The sequence below is a fragment of the Arachis ipaensis genome, chromosome B03 (genome assembly GCF_000816755.2).
Source record: "Arachis ipaensis cultivar K30076 chromosome B03, Araip1.1, whole genome shotgun sequence".
Taxonomy (NCBI): Eukaryota; Viridiplantae; Streptophyta; class Magnoliopsida; order Fabales; family Fabaceae; genus Arachis; species Arachis ipaensis.
This window is the reverse complement of record NC_029787.2, coordinates 3443437-3457447: the sequence shown is the minus strand read 5'-3', so window position 1 is coordinate 3457447 and position 14011 is coordinate 3443437. Positions and strand designations below refer to the sequence as shown.

At 37.5% G+C, this 14011-nt stretch overlaps 4 protein-coding genes and 1 pseudogene across 4 annotated transcripts in view; 3 read left to right on the top strand and 2 right to left on the bottom strand.

Moving 5' to 3' along the window:
- The window catches only part of LOC107632364 (pentatricopeptide repeat-containing protein At1g79540), a 13304-nt gene extending 2474 nt beyond the window's left edge, over positions 1 to 10830 (top strand). The window contains exons 2-3 of the mRNA XM_016336051.2: positions 140 to 2466; positions 10487 to 10830. Coding sequence (XP_016191537.2) covers positions 140 to 2466; positions 10487 to 10553 — 2394 coding nt within the window. The 3' untranslated portion in view covers positions 10554 to 10830. The remainder of the gene's footprint in view (positions 1 to 139; positions 2467 to 10486) is intronic.
- On the top strand, positions 2473 to 4046 carry LOC107629213. Its single transcript, XM_016331936.2, has 2 exons — positions 2473 to 2958; positions 3323 to 4046. The coding sequence occupies exons 1-2, from the start codon at positions 2707 to 2709 to the stop codon at positions 3647 to 3649; spliced, it is 579 nt and encodes a 192-aa protein (XP_016187422.1). The 5' UTR covers positions 2473 to 2706; the 3' UTR covers positions 3650 to 4046.
- On the bottom strand, positions 4377 to 8503 carry LOC107629211 (protein disulfide isomerase-like 1-4). Its single transcript, XM_016331933.2, has 12 exons — positions 7781 to 8503; positions 7324 to 7453; positions 6882 to 7047; positions 6675 to 6793; positions 6501 to 6581; positions 5966 to 6052; positions 5820 to 5894; positions 5612 to 5680; positions 5450 to 5530; positions 5228 to 5362; positions 4985 to 5041; positions 4377 to 4883 (listed from the first exon to the last, which is right to left on the bottom strand). The coding sequence occupies exons 1-12, from the start codon at positions 8383 to 8385 to the stop codon at positions 4752 to 4754; spliced, it is 1737 nt and encodes a 578-aa protein (XP_016187419.1). The 5' UTR covers positions 8386 to 8503; the 3' UTR covers positions 4377 to 4751.
- The window catches only part of LOC110262509, a 12309-nt pseudogene continuing 7049 nt past the window's right edge, over positions 8752 to 14011 (top strand).
- LOC107629215 lies at positions 11332 to 12459 on the bottom strand. Its single transcript, XM_016331938.2, has one exon. It carries the CDS (start codon positions 11946 to 11948, stop codon positions 11529 to 11531), a length of 420 nt encoding a protein of 139 aa, XP_016187424.1. The 5' UTR covers positions 11949 to 12459; the 3' UTR covers positions 11332 to 11528.

The following is a 14011-nucleotide window of genomic DNA, read 5'->3' as shown; positions in this document are numbered from 1 at the left end:
ATAATCTCTTCATGTTTGAGTGGTTAGTAATATTAAATTAGTCTTATGGACATTTTCATCTATCGGCCCCCCAAAAAGAGACTTAAAAAAGCCTCTCTGATATTCGTTATAAGTTTATTACTCTTTACTCTGTTTTTAGGTCTCACCTGTTGCCCTCTTCCCCAAACGCCACAAGATAGCGCCCCGCTGCCACCATCATCACCCCGATCCCTCTATGCTGTTGTGGAAACGAGTCCATTTCCACAATGCTTCCGGACTGCTCACAAGGTTCCTCCCTCGCCGATCGCAGCACCACTCTTCCGCTGACGCAGACGCCGTCGTCGTCACGCGAGATCTCCCTAATCGTAACCGCCGACTCCCCCTCCGTTTCTGCGTGTGGGTCGCGCTCAAGTTCGAGAGCCTCGTGGATCAGCATTCCCGTAACGAGGTAAGTTGCACTCTCGCCACTAAGGAGTGGTGCTCCCTTTACTGGGACGCGCTCCAGCTTCTGAAGAAATATGGGATTTTCATAAGTTCTGAATCTGTTAGAGCCCTCATAAGGACCTATTCCTATATGGGTCTTGCTGAAGAAGCCATTCAGTGTTTTGATAGAATGTCTGAGTTCGATTGTGAGCCTGATGCTCACGCCTATAACACTATCTTGAAGGTTGTGCTCAAGAAAGACTTGTTTGTGTTGGCTTTTTCGCTCTATAATGTTATGCTTAGGTCTAATTCTTTGCCAGATGACCACACGTACACTCTCTTGATTGGTGGATTCTGTAAGATTGGAAACTTCAATGCTGCCCTCGAGATGCTCGATGATATGAGCAAGAGGGGTGTGCTGCCTGATGTTAAGACGTATACGGCTATTATTTATGGCCTCTGTCAGTGGAAGAAGGTTGATGAGGCGTTTAGGTTGTTTAACACTATGAAAGAAAATGGGTGCTTGCCTACTTTGCGCTGTTATAATGTCTTGATTGATGGGTTTTGCAAGAACGGGAGGACAGATGAAGCGCTTTCTTTGCTGTCTTTGTTGAGGAAAGATGGTTTTGCTCTTAATCTGCAGAGTTACCGTTCTTTGATAAATAGCTTCATTCACGCCAAGAGATATAGTGAGGCATATGTATGGTACACCAAGATGTTTAAGAGGGGAATTGTGCCGGATGTTACTTTATATGCTATCATGATACGTGGTTTGTCCGAAGAGGGTAGGGTTGGTGAAGCTGCAAAGATGTTAGATGAGATGATTGGGATGGGTTTAGTACCAGACGCCTATTGTTACAATGCATTAATCAAAGGTTTTTGTGACATAGGTCGTTTGGACCAAGCTAGATCTCTTCAGCTTGAGGTTTCCAAGGACGAACAGTTTCATAATGCTTACACCTACACCATTCTCATCTGTGGCATGTGTAGGAATGGAATGGTTGGAGAGGCACGGGAGATATTTAATCAGATGGAAAAACTTGGATGTCTCCCGTCAGTTGTGACCTTCAGTGCTCTGATGCATGGCCTTTGCAAGGCTCGTAGAATTGAGGAAGCACACCTTTTACTGCACGAGATGGAGATTGGGAGAAGCCCATCTTTGTTTTTCCGGCTTTCTCAGGGTTCTGACAGGGTTTTTGATAGTGTTAGTCTCCAGAAAAAGGTGGAGCAAATGTGCGAGGCTGGTGAAGTTTTGAATGCTTACAAGCTTCTCAAACAACTTGCTGGGAGTGGGGTTGTGCCTAACATTATCACATACAACATTTTAATCAATGGTTTTTGCAAAACTGGTAATATCAACGCTGCTATCAAGCTTTTCAAGGAGCTGCAACTAAAGGGGATCTCACCTGATTCTATTACTTATGGGACACTTGTTGATGGACTTTATAGGGCTAACAGAGAAGATGACGCCTTTAAGATCCGTGAACATATGTTGAAGCATGGTTGTCAACCTGGATTATCAAATTCTAATGCCCATATGAGCTGGTTAAACAAAAAGGGGAAGGTCTCGATGGCCTTCAATATTTACTTTGAATATCTGAAAAGCCTTCTGAAGTGGGATAATGATTCAATCAACATGTTGGAGAACCATTTTATCAGAGGAAATGTGAAAGAAGTAATTCGAGGCTTACTGGAAATGGACTTCAAATGTAGAGATTTTAATTTAGCTCCATACACAATTCTAATTACTGGGTTCTGTATGGCAAAAAAGGTAGATGAAGCATTAGCTATATTTTCTGTTCTTGGTGAGTTCAATATTAATATCAATCCTACAAGTTGTGTACATTTGATTGATATTCTCTGTGAGGAAGGGAAGCTGGATGATGCAGTAAACATATTCCTCTACACCCTAGAAAAAAGTTTCATGTTGAGGCCAAGAATTTGTAACAAGCTCCTCAAATGTCTCCTTCTTTCGATAGATAAAAAGGACTATGCTATTGATCTTGTTGACAGGATGCAGTCCCATGGATACTGTTTGAATTCACATCAGTATGACAAAGCAATGTACGTTATTCGACGGCTAAGGAGAAGGAGGAGCAATAAAATGCAGAATTTTGAATGATTGAATAACTCCGACTATTCAAGATGGATATTATTCTTTATTCTTTGTTATGTGATATTTTTCATTGACAGATAACTGATGGAGAAAGACTAACGCTTACTTTATGGTTCACTCGTGATGGTTCCCATGATGAGGATGTGAAGCTTGTTTCTCTCCTTTCACAACACCTATTACATAAGGACATGGCTGCATCGTATCTTCCTCTGCCTGCATCCTGTGATATGTATTGTTTTTCGCAGGATCAAGCTTCCAATGACCAGTTTGGTTTTAATATATGTTGGGCCAGACTTCATAGTCTTGGATATGGCATTTCTATATCCGATGACGGTGCCTGTGACTCAGATGTATCTGAATTACTGGTGAAGCCAGTGCAGTTAGTAAGAGGAGATGAGTTGTTAGACCATGAATTTGTCAATATTTTGCATGCACTTCAGGTATTTATAAGAATCCTTTTGGTAGATTTATTCATTTATTAATAAAAGAAGGAATTTATTAAGAAAAAGAGATGATGATTACAAAGAGAGAAGAAAGAAACCTATCAGTTTATTCAAAGTCTGGCCGTTCATCAATGCAGGAAATTCATGCAATTTGATTTACAGAGAGAATACTTTACATCAACTAGTGCTTTCTGCATTTTTATTAAAATAGAACTAACATGTTTTGTTTTTTTGAACTAAAATATAGTCCTTTATTTTTCACTAACCTCATTTACTACAGTTGTTTATGCATAGCTGATTTCATGTAATTTATTGTGGAGACTTTTTGGCAACTACTGACTCGAATCCTTCTACCAACCAGGTCATCCATTTCTATTGTTGGCAAGGATCTGCCTTAAAGACCAAGGCATTGAATGTGCACACGAACGTGCTAAAACTTTCAGATAAGGACAAGGAGAAAATCAACTGTCTGAAGTCTGTACTTTTGAATGATGAAGATTTGGTATTGAAGGTTTTTGGGAGTATGCCTTTGGAAGAAAATGGAGGCATTTGCTTTGACTGGACAGGAATTGTGGCTGCAATTGCTGCTTGGGAAGATTATGTGAAAGTAATAAGTAAACAAATTCATTTAGAGTTGCCTTATTGGAGAATGCATGAATCTATATATACGGTGCAACTTGATGAGTAGTATAGATGATCGACCAATCCCGGAAAATGGAGCACCTAAACGTTGTGCTTGGGGCCTTGGAATTAGAAAAAGACAATGATGAAAAAAGTGGAAGATAGTTTGTGAAGCCTTGTTTGATAGCATTCCGAGTTAATATGCTTTTGCGGAATTTTATAACGAAGTTTCTTAAAGAGAGATGAGGAATTATACTCAAATTTATCCCAGAAATTATCATAGTATTAAAATATTACAGGTACAAGATGGCAACTACTAGTACATATACTTTCAGCTAGTAAATCAAACTTGTAATTATGGCATTGTAGTAGTATTCAATTGGCCATGCTCGCACTTTCAGCTAGTAAATCAAACTTGTAATTATGCGAATTCTGTTTCTATTAATCCAGAGGGTGACTATTTTGGTAAAAGCAGTAACAATTCAATATCTAGTAACTAGTAAGGTAATTACAAACCTCATTTTGCTAATTTAGTTCTTTTATTTTAATTCTAGTAATAAATACATAATGAACAAATTATTTTTAAAATTACAAGTTAGAAAAAAAGTACTTTACTTTTAGATTTCAACATCTCAAAAATGCATTTAAAATAAGCATCTTGTCTTGCTTTGAATAATATAAATAAAATTAATATACCGAGAAAACATAATTGCCTTATATACACAAGAGTTGAACAACAATTCATTTTAGTAGAACTCGAATAAAAAGTTAACTGTTAACCCACTTTCACCAAATTACTTGTGACCAACATATATATATTTGATTTGTTAGATTGAATAGATGAAGACTTACACCACAAGGTTCCATTTGTCTTAGTTCGCTTATGCAGCATAGAAAAGAAAAATAGAACAAGTGCATCCAAGTAGATCCTTACAACACATGCACAATTTATTCTTGTACCCCTTTTAAGTGAACATATTATATACTAAGATTTCAAGGTTCTTGACTTCTTTCAATCTATAAATTAATAAATAAATAAATTCTCACCCCAAATACACGTTACCTCTTAGTTCTGAATTCTCTAGCATTCTTTTCCATTCCTCCTGCAATTTGTGTAACTATGCTATCATCTCTCTAAGTAACTATAAATAGAAATGCCATTCTACTCCTCATAGTTCATCCTTGAGACCAGAACCTGCTTTAGAAGTTGAGGTTGGTTTCTTGAGCTTGAATGGGATTGATGCATGTTTCCTCAGGAACTTATAAAATGCTGCCACCGTACGGTCCACATCAACAGTAATCTGCAGGCAAAAATATTTAAGATCATTTAACGAAAAATATCATGCAGATCCAGCAAAGCTGAATAGACATAAATATGTGCTCTCGTTTCGTATTCACATACAGGGTCAGAACTCTTTTTTCCTGCTGGGAAGAAGAGAATTGTCGGGAATCCGTCAGTCTGCAAAGTAAATATAATTCATTCAGTACACAAGAATTCATTGAAAGGATTGTTATAATGGCTTCCATTGTAATGCTTAATTCAATATTCAAACTATACGATCGGTTGGAGATATGTTGTTTTAATTGATATAATTGCAACAGTACAAACCATATGATACCAACATATACTTTAAATCTGAGTTACCTTTATCCTGGGATGCTCGTTTGTTGAACCATCCATCTTGGCTATTACAATAGATTCAATACCACGAAGATGCTTTGCAAGTTTATTGTATGTTGGTTCCAGTGCTTGGCAGTGGCCACACCAAGGAGCATAAACCTAATATTACGACGACAACTTATTAATATGATATATGTTTACAAGCAAAAATGACTCTTGCAAGCTACGGAACAAGTAGTATTGTACCTCAAGGAGAACATCCTTTGACTCATCCAAGACAATGTCATCGAAGTTATCCCCGACAACAATTTTTACGTCACCATCATTCTGCCAAGTTAGCATACATGTTAGATCAGTGGCTAAAATACCAGGCCAAAAGAACATTTATGGAAAATGAAAATAACTCACCGTTTCTGGAACTGGATCTGACTTGAGGAAAGGTTTTAACTTGTCATGAAGAAAATCTTCACCAAATGCCTAAGAAAAAAAGCATACATGGAATTTTCAGCCCCAACCAAGATTTCAAACATAACTAAGATAGAAGATAGCATTCATGCACATTCATTAACATGATAACAAAATGAACAGAGCCCCTGACAAGTAGAAAGAAGCGTACCTTAATATTGTCAACAGTCACCTCACCATCATATAGAAATTTTCTCCCATCATTATTTCCAATATATGCAAGTACCTATGCAAGATACGATGAGTTTCATTCTGACATACTTAGATAAAACGAAGAAAGGGTGGTGGTTCCATTACTTTGGGACCTTTTCCGGTGATGCCAAAGAAGCTTGCTACAGGCTTTCCAGCATCTTCATTGTCCATGTCCACATGAACAAAGACCAGCTGCAACAGATAATTGACATTAGAAATATATAGCTCAAAGATTCTTTTGAAGGGAATGGCAGGTGAATAAATTATAAATTTATTATTATATGTGAGAAATTAGAATTTATTATTTCTTCAATATTATCATGAGATTATATGAACAAAAATGCATGATGAAAGAAAGAAAGATCAATTTTGAGATATCAGTAGACAACACATTAAGCTCCCAGTGCTAGTAGTATCAAACATGAAATGCCAGAACTGTGATAATTTTACGAATAGGGACAAGGTGATTAGTGTTAGTTCCTATATACCCACAGAGTATTCGTAAAATTTAAAACTAGTTCAGACTAGTGCAGATAAAAAAAATTATTTTGTTAACCAAAAAGAATATAGAAATCTGTCTAGACTCCATCTGAAGAATGCCATAACAGAGTATTAAGTAATAACCTGTGAGAAACTATACCTTCCCCTTGAAAAGTTTTGCTGCTTCTCCGAAAATTGGAAAAAACTTATCTGAATTTTTCTTAGTCACAAACAGCAACAACTACAACACACAATAGAGTTAGAAAATAGTGCTTTAAAAGAATATTGCTTCCTACTTTAACAAATATAAAAAGATGCAGACACAAATAATTACCTGTTTCTTGATTTTACTTTCAAAGATTAATGGGGCAGTTTCTTTTGAGAAAGTTGTAACCAAGGCAAGCTTGTTGATGGCTACAAAGTCTGCTATTTCCGCTTTTACGAATTTGCCATCTGAGAGGCAAGGTGAAAAGAACTCGGAATGACTCTCTGGTTTTCATCAAGGGACAGTTAAAAGAGAAGGACAAGAAAGAAAGCGCACCAAAATAGCTGAGCTTCTCATCCTCCCTCTTAACCAACACCAAAGCAGGGCGTTTAGCTTCTGGGTCAATATGGAAAAGCTTTGCAACATCAGGAACCACAGTTTGATAAAAATTGACATTATCCTCAAGTTTGGATGCAGCAGCTAGCTCCTCACTCTCAGAACCCTGCATGCATATAATAACAAACAAAATGATAAATCCATTGATTTGATTAGGAAATGCAGCAGAGTATTTTCATTTAACTATGATGGAACCACCTTAGTCTGAGGAATGAGACTACAATTTCATCACGTTATCTTGAAATGGACATAGAAATTGCAAAAATTAAACAAATTCTACTTCCATTTCCCATCCCCTACTTTTAAACAAGGATAAAAGGCAACCAACTTGCTATATGGTAAAACGGATATATGACCAAATACAAGAAATCCAAACACTTACAACTAAAGTGGTGAGGAAGGCCAAGACAACTTTATTCTCAGACGTCAATATGCGTTCCGCATCATCCGCCGTACTAATGTTGTACACCCCAGGCCCTATCTTCTTCTTAACCCAAGCCACAATACCATCCCTGAATTGAAACAAACAAATCATTTCCAACTTAAGAATCACAAAGTAGCATTAACATACAAATTAATACCAAACTATCATATACAAACATAAACCTCACGGTAAAACTTGTAAAAATGTGACTTTATCAGTTCATTGTTTTGCCCAAACCACTTATATCAGCAAAAGCATTAGTTTGCAAAAAATGTAATAGGAGCATAGGAAAGCACACATAAAAACAATGCAAAAAATAACTGAATATCTAATTACAGTAAAATCAATAAAAATAAACAAGTAATTGAAATCGAAGGAAAAACTGAGAGACAGAAGGTTAGGAAAGTAAATTTACTTTGTCCTGTGGCCAGTGTAAGGCTTGTGCTCTCCATCGACGAAGAAGAAGATGGAGGGAAAGCCCTGAACGTCGTACTCGTGCGCCATTTCTTGCTCCGCCGTGGCGTCAATCTTTGCCAGGACGACGCCGTAGTTCTTCAGCTCCGTGGCGGCAGCGGCGTACTCCGGCGCCAACGCTTGGCAATGTCCGCACCATGGCGCGTAGAATTCCACCATCACGTATTGGTTGTTCTCAATTACGGTCGTGAAGTTCCGTTCCTTCAATACGACAACGTCTTTGTCGTCCACATCCCACGGCGGTTGTTCTGCCTCGAAGTGCGAGGGGGAGTAAGAGGAGAAGTCGCCGTAATCGTTGTCGTCGTCTTCGTCGAGTTCGAGGTCCTCGTCGTCGCCGTCGGGATCTGGTAAGTTGGAGTCGGCGTGGTGGTGTGCGGTGGTGGCAGCTTCGTCCGGTTCCTCGAGGAAGCTGAGATCCTCGTCGTCGTTTTCGTTGGCGGTATTGTCGTTTTGAGCGGATTTCTTCGTTGAAATGAGGGTGAAGGAGGAGAAGAGAAGTAGAGTAGTGAGGGAGAGTAAAACGACGAGTCGTTTATGGCTCGGCATTGTCGTTTGAGGAGTGTACGACACCAAACGGAGTTGTTTTCGGGTTTCGCCGGGGAAGTGAGTGAAGTGAAGTTGAGAGTGGAGACACAGATTCAAGCTGTCAGCTGAGTTAACAGTTAAGTTGGGCTTTGACCAAAATATGGGATTAGAAGCCTTTTGACTTTAGGCCTTCAGTTAATGCGGATTTACTCAATAGGCATTAATTTGGATGCTATAACAAAAAATTAGAGATAGGTAAGTTTATTAAACCTTTTTTTTGGTTTACAAGGGGGCTTAGAGCCCACGAAAACAAAAAGAGAGAAATAATGTAAAAGGCTTCGTTGAGAGGCCCAATAATGAGGCCCAATGAAGTAATAGCTAATACGACGTCGTTGGGTAGCAGCGATGTGATGATGCCTTCTCTCGAAACAAAAAGAGAGAAATTGCGTGGTGATTGCTCTGGTTGGGGAAGACCGCAATTGGGAACAAACATTGCTCCGACAAATCTGTTGCAGAGAAAAACAATAAGCGAAGACGATGATTAGCATACTCACCCAGGTACACTCCCTCTTCAAGCATGAAATTCAACTCTCTTACGATTCCATGATTCTATCTTTCTATGTTTATGTTTTGTTGTTTCAAGCAAAAAAAAATCATCGCTTTTTGTTTTTTGGGGTGTGTGAATGAATGGATAGGAGCGGCTGCTTGGAGCTACACTGGGAGTGGTATTGACCGGCGCGGTGGTTCTGGAGCAGCGAAGAAACATCTACTCTTCCATCTCCAACGTCCAATCTCAATCTCAGGTCAAAATAACATAAATGATGAGAATTCATTTTTTAGTGAAAATGCAACTTTATCTGTATTGAATTTGAGAAATTATTAAGTGATTGTTCGTCGTGTGCACCAACTGTTTGTTGGAATGCCCGAGAGAGAATACTATGTCTGTTCACAGTTATGAGGTTTTATTTATGCCTTGTATCTGTTGCTTAATTTAGGGTCCTTCTTGCAAGCTTCCCCCTGTTTTAGTCTCAGATGTTTCTGTAACTTTGTGTCAAAATGGTTGGTAGAATCTCAGATTTGGACTTAGAGACAAAATTGTTGTATAGAGGGTAGAATCTTGTGATGAGTGGCTTGATCATGTGCATATAGGGTAGCTCAGTAGCTAAAGGTAAAAGGAGACCAAGAAATACTATGCAAGAACCGTTAAAAAAATTATTTGGACTTAAATGGTTAGACTATTAACATAGTTTGCGATAGGGCACTATTCCGTTCATATGATCTAGCCAGTCTCACCTAATGGACAAAGCTTTCGTGTTGTTATAATGTCGAAAGGAATTCTTATGATTGATTAGATAATAAGTTGAGTTTCTAATTTATTCTTAGTTTCTTTCTCTCTCTCTTTTTAAGAAGCTAATTTATTCCTAGTTTAAATCTTATGAGGGTCAGTTTGGAACTTCCCCAAATTGGGAAACAGAGTTTCTTCAAGCTCATATGTGAATTTTTCTTCCCCACTATTTCATAGGTACACTATGCTGACTCTAAGGGTGTGGTTAGTTTGGTTGGGGTGGAATGGCTTGCTATATAACATTACTCTTTTTAAAAGGGCAATATCATAATTTGTCAGCCTGGTCGGAAGCTATATGTTTATAGTTACTTAGTTGCTGGAACTACCTTCAGGCTAAGATGTGGCAGTTGGATATGCAGCAAAGCTTCACTAAACACATGTTCACTTGTCCACAGTGATTGACAAAATCAATATGAAAAGTTGATGTTCTTGTTTGTCCTTGTGCTTGATATCAAGTTTTTACTAAACATGATTAGCTGTTGAATGAATCCAGGTATAGCATTATAAGGTACCATGATGTCTTTCTTGCTGACCATTCTTCGAATTGGACTTCAACTATCTTCCACTCTCCTCTGTTTCCATATGTTGGGTTATGCTTCTTATACATAGAATGTGTGCCATGTGATTTTAAGTCCACGTTCTTCAGCTATTCTGTTATTTTTTTGTGTGAAATTAACAGGCATGCTATATTCCATGCTCTGCTACCCTTATGTTGTAAATTTCAATTTGGACTTACTACATTTAAATGCTAACCATTTGGTTTTTATGCTCTTCTAGGTCAGACAACCCTCATTTGCTAAGAAATCCCATTCTGAATTTGCACATATATGGAACAAAGCTGTAGATCAAACATTTGGACCTTTGATAAAGTCTCTCAGCTCACGTGGATGGTAGAAATGTTATGAGCAATTTTATTTTCAATATTGATGTTTCAACTTTTGTAATTGTGAAATCAAAACATGCAATACTTGCCCTCCTTTTTACCTTCACATTCTAAATTATTTGCTAAACCGTTGTGTACACGGGCAGTTATTTGTAGACCAATGTACTACAATACTCAAATGATGCTTCAATATACAGATCATTAGATCAAGATTCCTGATTTTATTCCCCTGCACTCACTAGTTTATGAATTGTAATTTACATATTGTTTTACAATCTCTCCTCTGGCGTTCTCTAGCATGTTGGAGGTGCCTGTTGGCTGTTGTCTATAAAATGCACTGAATGTTTTACATTAATGGCTGTCATCTATAATTTGACTAATAATCGTCTTGATGTGAGCCTCTTTATGGTAGTTCTTGGTTTCAAATTCTGCGAGAATGTATCTAATTTGTTAAGGCATTAATTCATAGACTAGCGAGGAAGATGAGGTATTAGACTAGAGTAGACCCCAGGGGGAATAAGTTGCTTCATTGCTTCACTATTGCTCTTGATTTGGTTGAGGAACTTTCAAATAGAAATGCTTTCCTTTTTGGAAGTCAAATATAAAACTCCACAAAAATTGGTAGTTTCACTAGTTTGTAATGGTGAGAAGTTGGAACATCCCAATTAGAAGCTTGTAACACTTTGTGATGACATCCAAATTTGAAATTGATCACTATCATAACCTTAGATGCATTAGCTAACCATAAAGAACGAAGATTAAGGTTACTACTGGTAAGAAACAAGAAAATTTAGATACATTACATACACACGCAGATATGGTTAGGGAAGGATTTTTAAGGAACTTGGGTGGTGAGGTCAAGTTTCAACCTCAAGTTTCAACCTTGCTATAAGCTATAGTTTTTTTTTAATCTGACATAGGACCATAGAAGGCATATTATGCATGACACTGAACACTGTTGTTGGTTGTTCTACTCATGTTTGCTTGGCGAGTGACCTTTACATAGTATATTCCCATGGCCAGAAGCACAGCACAAGCAACAGCGAAGACAATGCCGGCCACAGCACCAACTCCAATTTGTTTCCTACCTTTCTGTGTTGCCAATGCTTTGTTTTCATATACTTGAGTTGCTTCCACTTGTGCTGCCATAGGCAAAGGTGAACATTTTGATGCAGAACAAGGGTCCTTGGTCTCATTTTTCTTTTGTGCATTAGGATGAAAGAAATCATATGCTGATGGTGAGAAAGCTATAGGACTCTCATATTCAAGGCCATGAGGAGCTCTTTCTTGGCCACTAGCAATAGACACAAGTATTGTAGAAAGGAGGAAGAGGAAGAATAAACCAATGCGACTCATTTTTTTCTTTTTGGTCTATCTGGTATTGTGTAAACCACTTAGAAGAAGAGAAAATAGGTAGTAGCTTTTGGATGAAAACTTGTTGGAGAGCTTCCAATGGCTTTTATAGTGTCTTGAGGAAGTGGTTGTTCCTTGTGCTTGAATTTATGTGTTGGGAAAAGGAGGCCAATGAAGGGGGGAACAGAATTATGGGTTTTGCTTTCAGCTGACCCCAACCCCTAACATTGATTGCTGTGTAATTCCCAAACTGCCCATGATTATATACTTGTATAAGTCTACAGTTGAACCAAATTAAGAATTATATTGATTAGTGGCATTTTGGTCATATACAACATTTTTCTCACAAGGTTATTGCTTATTTTTGCACTTGATGAGTCCTCTTGGGGTGGCTTTGAGTGAGAATGATGCTTATAATTTCCTCATGGCTTTGAACTACTTGAGTGCCCATACTCATATGCATACATTACAAGCAAATTGATACTAGTTAGGGAATAAAATCATATGATAATTAATTCATCACATCATTGCTTTGTGAAGGAGAAGAGGTTCAAGAAATGGCTGTATGGGATAGATTATTAGTTGGAAGGTTTGTGCTTAGCTTTATCGCTACGTGGAAGAGTAGAAGTAATTAAAAGCATGGGGTTGCCTTAGCTTAGAGGGGCAGCAAAGGCCTTTTCATGCTTGGCCTGCCCCCATCACATTATTGCTAAGCCACAAAACGCATGCAATATCACAAATGCTTAGTAGTACTAGTGTTCTACACTTCTACTTCCCCACTCACCCACTCCATGTGTATGTACATGTAATATTAACCAAAAATATTTTGTATACTCATTTTTTTAGTTCAGTCAATTTTTTTTTTTTACCGAAGATAGGGAGACTCAAACCCGCAACCTCTTAAATGAGTATGGGGAGACTATAGTTTTTAGCCAATTTACTCCATATATTAGATTTTGCATTTTATCTAATAATAAATGAGAATGAATACCCAACTTGAGTTGGTTGAATAGTGAGTTTACTTATCCATTTAAGTAAATATTGAAGGTTTTCTATTTTTTGGTTTCTCACGATATCTGTCGATCCAGTAGACGAATGACTAATCTGTCACAAATTTGAGCTTCATTTAAGGATTTGTCGTTGGTCAATGAATTGCTATATATATAAAGCAGGATTTGATGTCTCGACACTTGCTTATGCGTATACGTAAGCTAATCACTTGACCAATCCAAATTTGTTAAATGTCAGAAGTTTTAAATTCCGTCTTTTATATGCAGCAACTCATTGGTCAATAATAACTATTAATTATCAAATGAAACTCAGAATTACAACAAATTAATCCTTGGATTTTTAGATTAAAAAATATGAAAACTAAAAAAAAAAGCGACAGTAGATCTATCTGCAGATGTTCCCAATTGCTGTTACATGTGGTAATACCTATGTTCTAAAGCCATCAGAGAAAGATCCAGGTGATTCTTGCTACTTCTTTCTACTCCCATTGGAGACAGTTTTTGGTACAATATAGAAGTGCACATTCATCTGTCTGCTTTCATAATTCATCACCTTTGGTTATAAGGTGGTGATGATTAAATTTCATTGTAGTTGGATGCTACCATGCTGTGGAATATAGTGAGATTAGTATTGGTTGTTATTTGAAATTTTGTTTTTCCAGGTGCTTCTATAATGCTAGCTGAATTGGCATTGGAGGCTGGTTTGCCGGAAGGTGTCCTAAATATAGTCCATGGAACGCATGTATGCATCAGTTTTTTTTTTTTTTTTTTTTACTAAAGATAGGAGACTCGAACCCGCAACCTCTTAATTGAGTATGGGGAGATTATGCCATTTGAGCTATAACTCATTGGCTAATTTGGAAAGATAAGAGACTCGAACCCGCAACCTCTTAATTGAGTATGGGGAGTCTATGCCATTTGAACTATTACTCATTGCCATATGTTTACTCTGTTTGCATTCTGATTCTCATAATTTTTTTATTATTATTTTTTATTTTATTTTTTAGATTGATTAAAAAACTATAAGAAAATATATATTAGAATTTAGAAGTAATT